Source organism: Frieseomelitta varia, unplaced genomic scaffold (genome assembly GCF_011392965.1).
Source record: "Frieseomelitta varia isolate USP_RPSP 00005682 unplaced genomic scaffold, Fvar_1.2 scaffold_816, whole genome shotgun sequence".
Lineage (NCBI taxonomy): Eukaryota > Metazoa > Arthropoda > Insecta > Hymenoptera > Apidae > Frieseomelitta > Frieseomelitta varia.
In genome coordinates this window covers 568004-585209 of record NW_025110608.1, presented here as the reverse complement: position 1 = coordinate 585209, position 17206 = coordinate 568004, and the positions used below count along the sequence as shown (strand labels likewise).

Genomic DNA, 17206 nt, shown 5'->3' with positions numbered 1-17206 from the left:
GCTACTTAAAATTCTTCCGCGATTTCCAATGGGCGGTTGTACGCGAGTTAAATGCTTATCGATTAATTTAAAAATCCAGTTTCAAACGTTTTCGTGTAGGAATGGCGATTTTTACGGCGGCCGAAGCCAAAGTTACCAGACTCGACGTTCTTCGGCGATTTCGATTGCGATAATAATCGGCTATCTAAGCCGAATCGTTTTGTCCGTTTTCTAAATATACAACTGCAATTGAAACATTCTTGAGTAGAAAGGGTGACTTTCGTTCTTACTGGCGTTTCTCAGCACGTGCATACATACGTACGTGCGTTCGTTTAGGTTATTGGTTATCCAGCATTCTTCCGTAATTTCCACGTGGTAATGAATGGTTGTTCATTAAGTAAATCCCTCTGTCTGTTTGTTAAACGCAGGAACACTGGTCGAAAAGGTAACGTTACGTTTGCTTTGGATTATTGTTAATCTGGAATTTATCCTCTTGTATAATTTCGAGTGATATAGTAATGAATGGTTGTATAGTGTGGACTAAGTTGTTTTGTTACACTCGAACGTGTTATTAAAATACTTTTGAAACAGTAAGAGAGAGAGAGAGAGAGAGAGAGAGGGAATTTTATTTTGAGAATCACTTGTTTCAAGTTGCCAGAGTTGCTCAGATTTCGACAGGGATTTTAAACAATTTAGAAATAATTAATATTTCAGACGATTTGAACGCCCAATGAAAAAGTATAAAAATACTGCTTCGAATAAATATTACAGCAAACCGAATTAATTCAACATTTTGTTTCTTTATATGGAACGAGATATCTTTGTATGAAAATTACAAGAAAATAAAGTTAAACAGCACTTTAACCGAGAAGAAACGAGAAGAAAGATACGTATTTAATTGTTGTAATGAACATCCTCGTTATCAATGTTAATATAATAAATATTAATAAATGTCATCGCAATAAATGTTCTCCAACATGAAGGAAAATTACGAGACAATGGCAGATATCAGTGCGATTAAAATGTAATTAAACCGAAAAGAGTGTGTCACTTTGAAATTATTCAGAAAGAAATCCTGCCTTAATCTTGCCTCGCAGCAATTCCGATGCATTCGCATGTTAATCGAACGAACGATTATCCGTAGAAAAATTATAATTACACATATTCTACACGGCAGTGTAAAATTATGTATCGACATAATTACCCCGTATGCCACAGAATTATATAATAATCCTCTGGAAGAAAAAATGGCAGCAAAAACCAGCGCAAGAAAATGGACGAATAAAATGAAAAATCCGTAATAACTGAATAAGTGCTTCTTAATTATTGTTGTTAAAATAGATGAACGGTCAATTATGTTTTATTTTTTGTTTCGAAGAACAGCTGGATGACTCCTCCAGATGGGGTATAATATTCTTGTTCTTTGTGCAATATTATTTTAGTCATGGCATTATGTGAGGGGAATGTTGACGTTAATGGTCAACTTGAACGTTTAGGAAAGATTATTTGACCTAATGGAGTGCGATTTAATGACACACCGCCATTTCTTGCGAGATGTCTTATTACACGTAGATTTTAGTTTCAGCCTCGTCCTTTGAAATTTCAATTTTTCGTTCTTCATTTACTTGGATATTTCGCTGTATATTCGAATATCGCAACCTAATAACTTATTCACTCCGTATTAATAAATACATTTGTTTATCAGTGTCAATTTATTATCTTCGAGCGTAAGAGAGATTAATTTAACGATACAATCACAAAGTCACTCACTCAATGAATTACGACAGTTACGACAGTTGAAGAAATAATGAAAATACCGACAGACAGTTTCGTTGAAATTATTAAGCATTGCTAACTTGGTTGATCAGTGTAGAAAGCAGGTTTGGTCAATGGAAATTTAACTTTTTGCGACGTTTATATGATAACGAGAATTATGCACGTTCTCATTGTGAATATTTTGGTACCGTTCAAACGAGTAGCTAAAATTGAAAATTGTTTTAATTTCGGCATAAATATCGACTCGTTTATTCTCTCATCTGTAACAACCACGCTCCGTTTAACATCTACGATCTTAGCTCTATTCGACGATTAGTTAAAAAAAAAAAAAAACTAAAAAAAAACAAACAATTCCGGTAGTCACATTCCTCGCAGAATTTAGATTTTTTCTCTTTCCGGTACTTGCCTCGTTGCTGTTTCCTTTTTTTCAAACGCCTCGATTATCGAAGTTCTCGCATTGGCGACAATTTTAGCCGCAATTTTCGGCTATCGGCGATCGAACGCTGCGTGGAATGCGGTGCAATTTCAAACATGCACGAGCGAGAATAAACGATTATAGCCAATTTATGCAAAATATCGTTGACCGAGCATTAAATAATTTCCGGAAGGGATACGCAGCATTTTTGCCGCGGTAATCACCAGACAGAGTTTCCACCGGTGTTATATTTCTCGTCGCTCGCTGCTTCTTTTGGTGCAACAGCATCGAAACAGCGTTGCTAAGATATATTAGACGTACGCTAAGCGGCCGATAGCCGCGTTGTAACGTGAAAAACATCTCTGCATTGATAATCGACGTGAGATTAAACAACCAAAATGGCTTCCTTCGTTTCTTGCTGACTCATTACGCTGAGATGGAGTGGAAATGAAATTTTACGACGGTTGAGTGGCTTTTCATCGACGAGGCTGCTCCTCGTGTTTTCCGCATTTTCAAAGTGTGCAAGAAAAAGAAAAAAAATCTTACAAAAATAATAACAGAACAAAAATCATGAATTAGTTGAATTCATTCTTGCAGATTATTCCAAAAATGTTCGGACATGCTTGCACATATTTTTACATTGAGAATATTTATTACAATGAATTTGTCAATATTGAAAGCTTAAAATAATTTTCTCTCTATTTTGATTTTATCATGATTTTCAAGATGTCTTTGTACTTCGATAACTGTAAATAGTTGATTTCTAGGTTATTCTATTTGCAATGTTTAAGAAATAGATTATGATAAAATGGAGAAAAAATTATGTTCCAATGAGAAAACATTTTAATAATGTTAAAGCAGTCATACATATCATGCATTCTTAAAAATGAAGTCTATAAAATGTGCATTGTATTTTCTTTCATACGTGTTTATTTTATGATACAATTATCGTTTCTTTTTTTTGAATATTTTTTGCAAATTTATATTTTAGTAGTAGATTAATATCAATGATCAATTTGTTCAAAAGTGATTACTTTTGAATAAATCATTTTCAAAACACATGCTTCCGTGAATACGCACGTGCAATCACGTGTAAATGATTAAAATTTCAGTACAGGCAGAACCCATTTCACGAAATTACTAATTTATGAAATGACAAACTACCTGTTTTGTGAAATAGATGGGGCGATTTTTACAAAAATCGTTATTGCTGGATTCGACATTGAAAATATTTAGTGAAAACTAAAAAAAAAAAAGAAATGTGTATTTGCCGTATACAAACGTGTTGGACACCGAGCGTGCAAATTGAACGTTTGAGGTATGAGAAAACAGCCCTTCGAAATCAAAAATAAGTCACTCAACGTGCCGCAGAATTAACACTAAACGCATTAAACGCCCGATCAAATGACCAGTTTAAAAATTTGATTCAAGCTTCTGAGTTCTTTCGGTTCGTTCAACTCTTATTAAAAAAGAAAAAGAAAAAGAAAAGAAATGGAAACTGTAATTTATTAGTTTTATTATCCGATTTTCTTATTTTATCTGTACACTGTTTCCCGTTTATTAAATTGTCAAATACCTGTATTGCTCTCGGTAAAGAGACCTGATCGATTACGACATAGGAATATGGGAACGTGCCGCGTCAAAGTGGTGTTTCGTTGAACAAAGCGACGTCCTACGGAAGAATCTCGAGGAAAAGGCCTCGCCGGGACTACAAGGGCGGGAGAGTAACGCGATTGCGCGTTTATTCGTACGTTACTGCGGTAATAAACAACACTGTTCATTCTCTCTCGGTCGCTGTTCAGCACCGAGAGCGTTAGCACCGCGGCCACGTTCCCCGACCCCGATATGATATCTCAATGACGGTTGTTGAATTTGCATTGCATTAGGCGCGACGCGCTCGCCCGTGTACACGTAACCATACGCCGCCGCGTCAACGTTAACAAGAGAAAGTGTTAACGATAGGGAGAGTGTTAACGAGAGAATAACGCGATAACAAACCAGGAAAAATAGCGGCAGTAACAATAAACGCTCGTCGTAATTTCGCCGCGCGTCGCTCGCTCGTTAGAGTTTTTACTCCGGGGAAACCGGAGACCACGAAGGTGGCGTGTGCGAGTGTTGTAAGCCGGGGATCGTGCCCCGGGACGCGTTTCAAGCGTGTCCCAGGATCGTTTTAAGTTACCTTCAATTGGAATAATCGAGCAGTTGGACGTTCGTACGATTACGTTTCGCTCGTGGGTTTTTGCTCGAGTTCGCAGAAATATGAAGTTGCAGCCGTCTTCTGAGCCGGCTTGTAGTATTTACTCTTTAGAATGATGAGATTGATGTATTGTGTCGAAGAGTGTGAGAGTTGAGCAGAGTTTGGACGTCGAATTTTCAATTAATTATCGTATCGTATGTAAATAATAATCGTATTGGACGTCTGACTTTAAACTAATGGTTAATTTTTAAATTGACGCAATTATATCGAGATTTACGTAATCCTCATATTAAATTCAAGTTATTCCAAAAATTTACAAATAATACGGACGACCGATTTCGAATTAATAGTTAGTTTTTAAATTTACATATTTACTTACTTTAACCTCTTGCGCTGGAATGACGTGCCACGCACGTCGAGAAAGTCGAGAATATTTTGTCCCAAAATTGCAATATTTTCTCAGTTTTAAGTATATTTAAGTATAACCCAGGCGAAACAAATAATAAATTTATTACTTCTTAGTAATTTCGATCCAGTGATATACCGATGAATTCAAAAAAGGAGACGAATTATATGAATTCATAATTCATATTTAGTACGTATTTCGTCTCTAGTTGAAAATTTTCTTCAAAATCCACGTTCAAATTCTCAGTAGATGAAACTTACTTTACTCGTGATATATTTCGCGAAAATATGTAATTGTGCAGTTATCTGCAATCTAATCGAAACGTAGCTAACGTTGATTAATAGAATTACTGAAGAATAAAAGTAACATCGGAGAAATGAAAGTGGAATAAGGAAACAAAAGAACAGAAACTTTTGTTTGTACATTTAAAAAAAATCAATGCATAGTGAATGTAAGTATATCGGTATAAAAATTAATGAAATCTTCGCGAGTACATCGCGTTTGTATAAATCTGTAAAATTTTCAAATGTTTAAAAATCTAGTTCTTTTTAGTCTCCAGTGTAACTTTCGCAATTCACCATTTTCCCTCATAAATATAATATATCGTAGATGCGGAATTTAAAAATGCACGAACGCGCAGGAGTAGGCTAATCAAGTTGTACTTTTCTGGTTATGTTCATAAAAATTAATTGCAATTAATATATTGAATCGTAATGTTAATCCTTTTAACCTCTTCAACATTTTGAGGTATAAAATTTTAACCTCTTGCCCAAAATTGCAATATTTTTTCAGTTTCAAATATATTGAAATACAACACAGGCAAAACAAGGAATAAATTTATTACTTCTTAGTAATTTCTATCCGGTGATATACTGACGAATTCAAAAAGGAGACGAATTATCGTATACTGTATTTGGTCGCTCGTTATGGTCCGTGAACCAGTTACTAGCGCAAGATGTTAAAACAAAAATGACCTACGCACTGATTTCAAAGTGTGATAGAACAATTTCATTTCAATCAACGAATCTTCTGTCAATAATTTCTATCCAGTGATATCATACCGGCGAGTTAAAAAAGAAAGCGGCGAGTTACGGTTTGATCACTCGTTATGATCCGCAATCAGTTGCCAACGCAAGTGGTTAAATACACGTGTAATTCAAAAAATTATTCGTGAATGCGAGTATCTGTTACGTTGATATTAATCCGTGAGTGTGTCCCGAGAACTTCTCAACGAAATTTTCAATACTCCGTTACAGGAAAAAGAAATGCACCGCGTCTGCGACGACACTGTACTCGTATATATCCGAGCCTCTAATTTTAGAGTGACGAAAAAGAAAAGAAAGAAAGAAAGGAAGAAGAGAGAATGTACCAGAGAGTAAAGAAAGCAAAGAAAAACGTAGATCGTCAATGGCCCTGACAGCCGATGGCTCTCATCTCGCCAGTAATCTCCCGCGGAATCGCGTCGAAGTATGGAAACGCGTTGGCACGTAGACGCGAGATAAATATCCACGCGGTCGTTCTGCGCCTTCGACAACACATCCCCGTGAACGAAAAGCGTCTCCTCAGTCACGGCGAACGGCGGTAAGTTTCTGCAGGAAATCGCCGATAACTGGAAACGTCGGAATCATAATTTCTTACGGGTCGACGATTATCCGCGCGTCGCGCGATACAGCCAGACCCCCATCTTACTCCTCTTCGTCTTCCTTCCACATCTACGATCCATCCTTCTTCTCTCTTTTCTCTTCTCTTTCTTCGTATCCGCTTGAACAGCTCGCATGCGGGAAGAAGGTGGGCACCGTTTCGTCGATAACGAACTGGTTAACACGCGTTCATTACCCGCGGCCACGTAGGTATATTAACCAGCCTGATCCTCTACGGCCAGGATCCTCTTCTTCTACCTGCCAGCGGCCACCTCGTAATCATTTCTTTCCGTTCTCCAACCCCCTCCCTCCTGGTGTCGTTAGATACGCCATTGGTCACGCGGTGCTCTATCGAATTCCAATGGAACACCGGCTGCACCGGCAGAGATCATTTGGATAACTAATTGGGCACTGACTTACGAGTCAGCTATGGGTGGCAAGTGCTGGCGGATTGGATGGCGTGGTTACTTCTTGGTGATAGGTGAAAGTGTAGAAATAGAGTAGAATGTGATTCCACTTAAGAAAGGAAAGGATACTCTCGTCTCACATATTCTTCTCGTATTTACTATCGCGTGTCGTAGGTAGCGAAATTTTTAAATCGCATGTGCTGTACTGTGACATTTACAACTTCGAATTTCTTACACGCTTTGTTCAAAAATCACGAGTGTTATGCATATTTATTTATTTCTTCGGTAATAATACATTCCAGACAAATAATATTTCTCCGGTAATATAATGTGACGAACAAAAATAAATATATATTAATACAATGAAATAATTTGTTACACGACGAAAGTATAAATAATGGAAGAATGCAAGAATATAAAAAAGAATATAGGGATATGAGGAAATAAATAATATAAGAATGTAGGAGGAATATAAATAATAATTAACAGCGATACTTTTAAACTAATAATTAGAATATTCGTTTTCTATAATAGTGTAATATCCCTCTGCTTGAAATATATCAAATTTTAATTTTATACCTACGTGCAGTTTTTTTTTTTTTTTTTTTTGAAAAACACGGTACTGAATTAGAAACATACCAACATACCAACAAGAAATATATTTAGCTAAATATTACGAAATTGACACATTTAAACGAGTGTTTTTTTGTTCGTAAATGTTTCCTATCACTAAAAATAATCTACAGTAACAGAAATGATCGATTAATTGACAACGCCTTTCGCTGAAAGAAAAAAGAAGGAAGATAAAATGAAAACTGCAAGATTGCCGCAACGTGTATTTATAAGCACATTTGTAAGTAAAATTGCAACAGTGTATCATTAGTCTGTGCAACCAATTATTTGTGTTTCTAGCCTCGAATTTCCTCCCCTTTCCTAATTGCTCACTTAAATGCATTCGCAGCCATTACATTAAAGTCACACACGCGGTTATTTAATCACAGCTAGTGAGAAAAATTTCAGTCGAACGTATCATTTGAATAAGCGATTACAATAACAGATGTTCCTTTACGTCGTGCTGAGGTATCCCGTAGACAAATGTAAAACGATTTAATCGAGACGTTAATTAGTACTATGAAGCCATCATTTTACGGAGATAAGCGTGTCTGAATCTAAGCCATCTCGTTGACATGCTACAATTTAATAAAATTAGTAAAAATGTGATGGAAACAATAGGCGAAAAGAGGGAAAGAAAAATTGTATTATAAGAATTATTATTATATATGTACATGATAAAATGTCTCGGAAAATTAGTTCTAAATAGACTATGAAATTCCTTTTAATTCTATATCCTTTTTCTATAATTAGAAAAAGATAGTGTTTCGAAGATTCGTGAAATTCTAATTTTTACAATATTTTCTCTTCAAATTTTCAGTTTTTTTTAGTATTATCAATAAATACGCTCAAGTACAGAATACCTCAAATATACATTTCGTGTCACCCTCTAAGGAAAAGAGCAACGACGTCGAAAAATAAACAATAACGATGCGAAAGTGAAACTAACGCACCACAGTATATAAAACTCCATATGTAAACTTGATACACACTCTCGAACTTTTTGAGAAACATAACTGGACCGAGAACACCCAGATCGAAAAGATGAGACCTGATAGTATCCAGCTGTTTCGAGTCCGCTGGCCACTTCAACCAAATTCATTTGTTACGGCCAATGGTTGCGCCGGTTCGGCAAATAAAACGTGTTGGATCGAGCACGAAGTGTTGGCTCGTGAAATCGGTAACGCTGACGTTTCATTCAAATCCGTCGCGGATCGTCGACGCTCGTGCCCAAGCGCGAATCTACTCGCGCCGAGGGGGAAACGAACCGCGACTGCGGGATTATACAGTGGCCTCTTCCGTTAACGGAGGAACTGTTTCTTCGCTAGGACGGTCCACCTTAATCTTGGGGGCCTGGCCGAGTCGAGCGACACGGAACAACGGGCAGTAGTACACGGGAAGGCAGCATTAGCGTGCTAAGCAGATGCAGATGAAACAAATGGATTCGCTCGGTGACCGTCGTAAATCCACCGTATCGTTGACACGATCCGTACACCCTCGCACGAACTCTCTCTCAGTTACGACCTTCTGCCTTTCATGCCCTTTCCTCGTTCTCTACCGAGAAACCTCTCCACCGAGAAGCCGTCACCCACCGTGCAATACGCTGCGTCCAACTTTTGATTTATGCCTCGGCGCTCGATTATTCCTCACTTATAATCCCGCGGATTTATCCGGGTCCATCCCCAGGTGAAGGGAAGGAATGAAGAATTTTGGGAGGGGAAAGATTGAAGCAATCGAAGGGTAAATCACGTGGGTTGATGAATCAAATTGCAAAGTGAAAATGCAACTGTATCTAAGGATCATCCATTCGTTCTTATGTCATTGAATTATATTTTCTCGTGAATATACGTAATTTCACATTTTGTCAATCGTTTTAGTCATTTTCGTTTTATGTAAGAGAGACATTCGTAAACATGGATCCATTTTCATTCTTACGATTTCAATTTTTCATAAATACCTGAAAATATATCATTTACACTTTGTTAATCTTTTCTGTTATTTTCATTTTATAGAAGGGACATACTCGTGTCGAAGAAATTTGTGTTGGATATTTATTCTGAAAATACATCAATCTGTAATCGCGTTCTATCATGTAGTAACAAGAAAATTTAAAAAGCGAGTGATATATATAGGTATAAATGTACCAACATGATATTATATTTAAACTTAAAAAGTAATTAAAAAATTGAGTTTAAAATATTAAATTATGTTATAACTCAATCTAATATATAATATATAATATAATTCAAATTAAGTCAAAAATAATTTGAATTAAGTCAAGGATAATTAAGTTGATGTTGTAACATATTGTACATATTGTAGACATTGACATGTTTATAGCGAAAGATGCTCTCAGATTATTGAAGCTTTAGAGAACACATGAAAATTTCCATAACACTGTATCAAGCCATACATAAGCATACTACATAATATGTATGAAAAATAGAATGCTTTCTAGGTGAAATAAATCTCTGCTCGGGTTTCCGTTTCATTACTCACGCTCGAATAAAATACGAACAATTGTTACTTTCATCGCGACCCTCTTAATTTTTCCTACACCAAAACGATTGCCTTCGAAAATGAATTTCAAATGTTGTCTCAAAACGTTAACAAGAAAGAGACACTCTACATTTCCTTTCTCTTACCGAAAAAACAAAATCAAATGATATTCCATTCGTGCTGAATATAGAATATTATTGGCCCTGATAAAACCTATCCTCGTTCCCGCAAAGTGGAATATAGACCAGCCTCTCGAAGGTATCAATTAGCGGTCAACTACCAGTACCATTTTCTTTTGTAACATTGGCGAACCTTTATCTTTTCGCGGCAAAAGGCGCAAATTAGAGTCCACGCGGCCTATGACTAAATCCTTGGACGCGAAATCACGCGGACAGGCGTTTGCGAGGGTTTTGCGCAAGCGGGACACCGTTGAACCGTGTCAGCGGCTCGTCGATGCACGCGGGATATTTCCCCCTAACCGAGAACACCTGTAATAAATACGTTGTCTCAATTGGAATTTAATTAATGGAACGCAATTCTCGCTTATCGCGATCGAAAGCCCGCTTGGTACACCTCCGTTCCATTAACGCGATTTACGAAGCCCCGCCAGACCGAGAAACAGTTACGCGTATGAGTTATTTTCTGCGTTTGCCACGGAACGAACATAAAATAGCGTTCGCTATTGCTGGAGATGTCGGGGGTAAAATCGTGAGAAATCGCATCGTGCCTTGTCTCGCGCTGTTTTCTTTGACGAGAAGAGTGTTGATGCAGGAAAACTGGTGGGAATTTGATAGTTGAAATGGAATTATATATTCTTTTTATTTTATCGAATTGACATCGTGTAACGATAAATTACACTTCCATGCCATTGTATCGCGTCATCCTAATTACTCATGTTTCTCTAAAAGAAATGATTGTAACGTATGCTCTTAAATATAAAAAGAAATTTTTATTTTACTTTATTTCATTATGTTTTTATTTTAGTAAGAATCCTCGCCTTTGTTATTTCGCAATTTCATCAATCTGGAAATCTTTTACCCGATTTTACAGAAAGTCGCTTCGTTACTCAAGAAACTTTATTCTTGGACAAATATTCTAACAATAAATGCAAGTACCTCTTTAACATTCTTTCAATTCGAACACAAATTACAGGCACGCTCATATTATCAAGTCATACATCAAAGGTTCCTCGCATGTTCATAGATATTCAAACGTTAATCACAAATTAAAGTCAAAAAATTTTTGCACAATTTTCACTCTAAAGACGTTCGATAAATAGTAAAACGCACGCTTTGAATAACAATTTTTGTCCCAACTCGATATCTCAACCCATTGCAGAGATATGGACCTCTGAAACGTAGGTGTATACATCGCATGTATTGTTGAATGGCAGCCGAAATTCCAGGAAAAGAAGTGACCTGCATTTTTTTCTTGGAAACGTGTACGTCGCTGGCAGTAGTATAGTAGTAGTAGTAGTAGTAGTAGTAGTAATCGCAGTAGCACTAGTAGCGCTAGTAGTAGTACTAGTAGTAGTAGTAGTAGTAAAAAAAAAACTAAGTTGGCGCTCGTCTGTCACTGAGTACGGTCACTGAGCGTGGGGTAGGTCAGGCAGTTGCGCGAGCGAGAGTACCAAGTGTGCGAGCGAGACAGACACAGCAGAGTACTCCAGATTACGGACCTCTTTGAACGACGATATCTCAACGATGGAATGTCGGATCGAAACGAAACGAAAGACATTTCAAAGGGCAAGATTTTCTGTTTCCAACGATGTACAGATACGTGTAATTTGTAGTCTTTGTGATTTTTTTACGGTTGGTTGAATATCGACAAGATTTTTGGTAAAATTTGGTTGATATCGATAGAAGTTGTTGTTTGAGCAGCAAAGAGTCGATAAATCGTAAAAAACAGTTATCTCGTACAACTTGGAAATTAAAAAAGTATCATTTTCTCAAGTATCACATGTGACACTTGTAAGAGGATAAATTGCAACAAATCGAATGCTGTTTGAGAGAGATTAATCAGTTCAGCTTTTCAAAGAAATCACATCTGCTAATTTACGAAGAGTAGCATAATCAATTACACAACCGGTCGTTCATTTTCAAGCGCGCGGCACTTTTCTTTACGCTGTACTTTCCATGCGCCAATATCAATTTCAGCAAGATTTCAACAAGATCATCGATTTTATGAAAAACTTAGCGTAAGATAAGTCGAAAGAGAAGAAATCCATAAAACTAACATTGACAATGAAGTCGAAGTTCCAAATATTTCAAGCGATGAGAATAACGAGTTTGTGCCAATTAAAAAGAAAAGATTGTTTTAAATATAGTATAGCACAGTAACAACAATGACACTGAATAAAATTTACTTTTGCTACCTAAAATGTCATTATTACTATTATTATTCTTCCTCTGTGTTTTTTTTTTTCCTACATGAAATAAATATGCATTTTATAACTTATACCAAGTTCTAAAACTTTTTCTTTCGTACTGACAGACTCTATTCGCGTGAAACGAGTCCACCTGGAACGGGACTATATTTTGGTATATTTTGCTGAGAAGGTCACGCGAATTCCTTCGTTTTCGAAGAGATTTCGAAAATTATTCTATCTACCTATCGACAAAAAAAAAAAAAAAGGAAAAGGTGAAGGGGAAATCGTCCCGGGGATCGCGAATGGGGAACGCATCGCGTGGCATCGCGCGTCGCCGCGCTTCTCTCTATAAATAGTGAGCCGGCGCGGCGGTTCGCGCGCGACGTTCATTGAAATGCAAAACATCGGGGAGGCGATAACGAAGGTCGGGGGAAGCGTGACGCGCGGACGGATGATTTAGCGGTGGCAGCGGCGCGTTTTATTCTGAGAGCGATCCGCGTAAATCAAGGATCCTCTTCCCGCGGGGCGGGGACCCGTGCACAGCAATTAATAGCGCGTTCGTAATGCGCTGTTGGCATGCGAGACAGAAAGAGAGAGAGAGAGAGAGAGAGAGAGAGTGAGAGCGGACACGCCGCCTTTATTTACCGATGCGATGAAATATTGGATCGGCGCAGCGCGCGAGATTCCATCCGGAGCCTCGTGGAATGAGGAAATCGCCTGCTCGCCAATGCTCCGTCGCCGCTTGAATCCTCGCGCGATACGCGACCGATCGGCACGCGTTCCAACGCTTATCAATCCTGACCGATGAGTTTTTCCGGCACGCGTGCCCTACCTATGCTTGGGAATCGCTTCGAACGAAGAATCCTTGGCAGAGCGGATCGACGGATCGCCGGATGTGAGATTGATCTATTCCGCTGAAATTTTGCGTGGAATGTTGTCCTTTGGTTCGGGATTGCTCGTTCCAACGTTCAGCAACAGGTTTCAGAAGCATTATGCGCTTCCTCGTATCCGAACTATTCGAACACTCGTGGAAGCTTTTTACGGATATATTACGAGAGGTGTTTTATGTACAAGACACCTTATTGATACTCGAATGAGAACCAAGTATCAGGATCAAGTATTGATCAAATCTGAAGTAAGTGCGGGAACATAAATATAAATGTGGATATAATATAAATAATAATAATACAAATAATAAAGAATATAAATAATAATAATACAAATAATGGAAATAATATAAATACAAGAATATAAATATGAAAATTATACAAGTATACAAGCATAGATTTCTCAGAACTCGCTAGTATTTAAACAGCTATTAGATTAATATTCAGATCAATCTATCAGATTAATATTCTTCAACATTCAATACAACTGTTCTTGTATGTTTATTACATTTGCTTTAGATTGTTATTCGTGTTGTACACTAACCTTTTTTCTAAATATATATACATTCACAGTAAGTATCTTGGAACCTGTGTCATTTTCAGATCGGTTTTATCGATGTAAGTACAATAAATTTTTAAAAATTGTTTCAGGTAACACGTTCTGTTTAAATATTTTTACGAGCCACTGTGAAATAACGAGTTATTTGAAAACGTATATACACGCATATTGGCCGAAAGTGTAGAATTACACCATGTTCTTTCGCTTGTCTGCGGTTGTTTAAACAAATGACAAATTACACGCTTGACACAATAGACGTCAAACAGTATACTTTGCCTCTCTACCACGATCTTTGCAAAGTAGCGATATATATCTTTTCGCGAGCTATTTCGTGAGCGCGCGTGTTATTCGGGAAACGGTACACCGAACAGTTAAGACAACCAGTTCAAGGCACATTGTCTCGAACTTCAACAGACACCGTGATAAACTGCCACCCTCGAAACGCTACGGTGAGTAACAGTCACCGTCAATTCGTGGAATGCACCACCCACAATTCTAAGAATCCGAGACACGTTCCCTCTTACAAGAATTCTTTAGCAATTAATTAGAATAACTAAGCGAAGTTCCCCACTGATCACCTTAACACACTCCAACAGGGAACGTGCCCGTTATAAACTGCACCTTGAAATACTTCGCTCGATTTTTGCGGGATCAAGCTAATTCAGCGCGCGTGAAATACGCAGAGGGACAAATCGAATAAGAAGAAAATTGTTACCGACAATATCGATGAAAAATTAATTTACAGACTTATCGCGAAACGTTGGAAGTAATATAATATAATTTGCATCAAAAGATTTCGATATTTTCAAATACTTTTTATTTTTAGACTGATTCTCTATTTCAATCGAATCGATCGTCGAATATTAAACAAGAGATTTTGAATCTTGGGGGCAGGAGAAATTTCTACGAAGAAGACATATTGTTTTCCCTGAATACCGTACATTCCTACTTGTTTATAAAGTTAACTCCAACAGTTTGGGAGCAATATAATCAATCACGTGGAAAACTCGGAGCAATTCACGCTCAGCTGCCGGGGAAAAAAATTTCAATGCTTGCACGTGAAATTGGCTACGGCCAGCTACGCAGAAAACCGGCAATTTGTCTTGATAAGTCCGGCACTCTGCTTTTCGTTTCGCCGGGGAAGGAGCTCGTCGAACGTTATTTATCAACGTTACGGTTAAACGAAGCCGTTGAAAGGGGAGAAACAGCACAGCGTTTCGTTTATTATATTGCGCAACGGGAGCCGATATCGACGAATTGAAACAGATATAAATTGAACGGTGATCGGGCTGCGAGCGATCGTAAACATTATTTGTCGAGAGAAAAAAATTCGCTTGCTGGCGATTCCGATATATACGCCAGTTGCCCACGACGAACTAACGTAAATCCGAGGCTAGATTTCTGGAGGCGTTTCGCAATGGCCGAAGGAGAGAGAGGAGGTGAGAAATGGAGAATTTGCTACCTCGTCGACTGAAATTGCACGATACAGTTTTTTTCTTTTTTTTTCTCTCTCTTTTTTTGCTTTCTTTTCACGCTTCCTCGTGTTCGAGCGAACCTGCCACGATTCTCTTATCTATACGAAGGAAATATTTTACGTTTCACTTAACGTCCAGGTGACGACATCGTTGGAAAATGCGACTCTCACCGCTGGGAAATGCGCGAAGGCACTTTTTTTTGCGGGAACAGTCGGCTCATATCGAATTGTTAGATCGCGTTAAAATTAAAAATAAAACTTTGAATCATGGATTTTTCGCGATGTTTTACTTTGTACAATTGAGGAAACTTAGAGATGTTAGAGTACGTTAAAATAGAGAGAGAATGATTGTTAGAATTTTTGGTAGGTAAAGGGAATTTTCATTTTCAAGTATCTATTTTTTCATAAAAATATCACGTAATTTATATCTTTCATATAAATATTTTATCTTTAATAAATAGGTAGTATATAGTACTACTATAATCACAAAGAATTGTAAGGAAATTGACAGGTAGAAGATAAATATCGTTCTTCTGCCACAAGATTCTGCCAAGTCGATAATTGTATCGAAATCTCCAAGATTGACCACCATTATTCTGTACTCTAATCTTTACATCTGCTAAAAAAAAAAAATGTATTTTGTACATACGAAATACACATATAGACGCAAAGGAAAATAAAAAAAGAATTCTATTAAATATATACTTATTCATTACCTCTCTTCATAGTATACAAAAGTCAAAACACGTTAATAGTTCATTGTCAATCACAAAAGTCAGCGATTTAAATTCTCATATTCGTCAATTTTTTTTCACCACGCGTTATCCAACTTTTACACAACAGAGGATGAATTATCGCGACATACTTCGACACCGAAATCTCTCACAATTTATTTATCCATTCTATTTTCTATCGTAACATCGACTCGCACTTTCAAAGAGATTAACAAGTACCACACGCTTAACATATTATAACATTTTAATATCCGTGTTAAACCACCGTACGTTTGCTGCCAATTTATTATTCTCAGACAGATGTAATCAATGATGAAATTATTCGACGTACGCATCTGACGTGCGCAATCTCATTGAACCGGTCCGGTCAGATTAGCGCTTGACAATAATTAATAATCGATCCGCGACGACGGTTTCTTTGCGATTACAATGTATCTAAAAAGTTGGCCGCTTGTCAGTCACTTCCGTTCCGTTTTTAATTATTCGTGACGTATAATCGACTTGCAGAACACGAGAAATTAATTTTGTAAATTAATAATGTGAAGCCTGAAGTCTCTTGTGTAATAAAAGATTGGTATTGATACGTATCGCTCTTCTTATTTAGCACTTCTACGTTTCGGAATATATTATAATTTTTGGCATACGTAATTGTGGAAGTGTGATGCATTTTAAAAGTGATTTATTTGTTGTCTGTCAAATGTGGCAAAAATATTTCAATGAGATATCTACGAAGTCACATTTCCTTTACACATGGTAGATGACTTTTCTTTCCGACTAACGATAAATTGGTACCATTTTTTAGGTTTGTTAAATGATCGACTGTATCTTCAAATATTCCAAATAGCTCAAATCTAGTCGAAATATCCTAAATATCCAAAAATATCATTAAGTTACTAATATTAATATTTCAAATATTCTAATGTTCCAATTTAACAATTTAAATACTTATTATTTATTCTAATAAACTAAATTCTATGACTTGTTGCAACAGTTCAACAATTTCAAATATCTCAAATATGTTAAATCTAAAAATCTAAAAACTTCAAATTCCAAAAATATTCAAATGTGCCAAATATCTAACAATTTTAAATTTCAAAGGTACTCAATCAATAATCCAACGATTCCAAATATCTCAAATACGCCAAATATCTGAAAATTTCAAATTCTAAAAATATTCAACCAGTAATCTAATAATTACAAATATCTCAAACACGCCAAATCTAAAAATCTGACAATTTCAAATTCCAAAAACG

General features: G+C 36.9%; 1 protein-coding gene across 2 annotated transcripts in view; it reads left to right on the top strand.

The window, feature by feature from the left end:
• Positions 1–17206, top strand: part of LOC122536230 (cell division cycle 20.4, cofactor of APC complex-like) — a 318886-nt gene that overhangs the window by 288756 nt on the left and 12924 nt on the right. The window contains exon 8 of one of the 2 annotated variants that reach the window (XM_043668421.1): positions 11535–11633. The exons of the other annotated variant lie outside the window; for it this stretch is intronic. Within the exon in view, the coding sequence (XP_043524356.1) occupies positions 11535–11617 (83 nt within the window). The 3' untranslated portion in view covers positions 11618–11633. Of the gene's footprint in view, positions 1–11534; positions 11634–17206 lie in introns of those variants that run through there. 2 annotated transcript variants of the gene reach the window in all.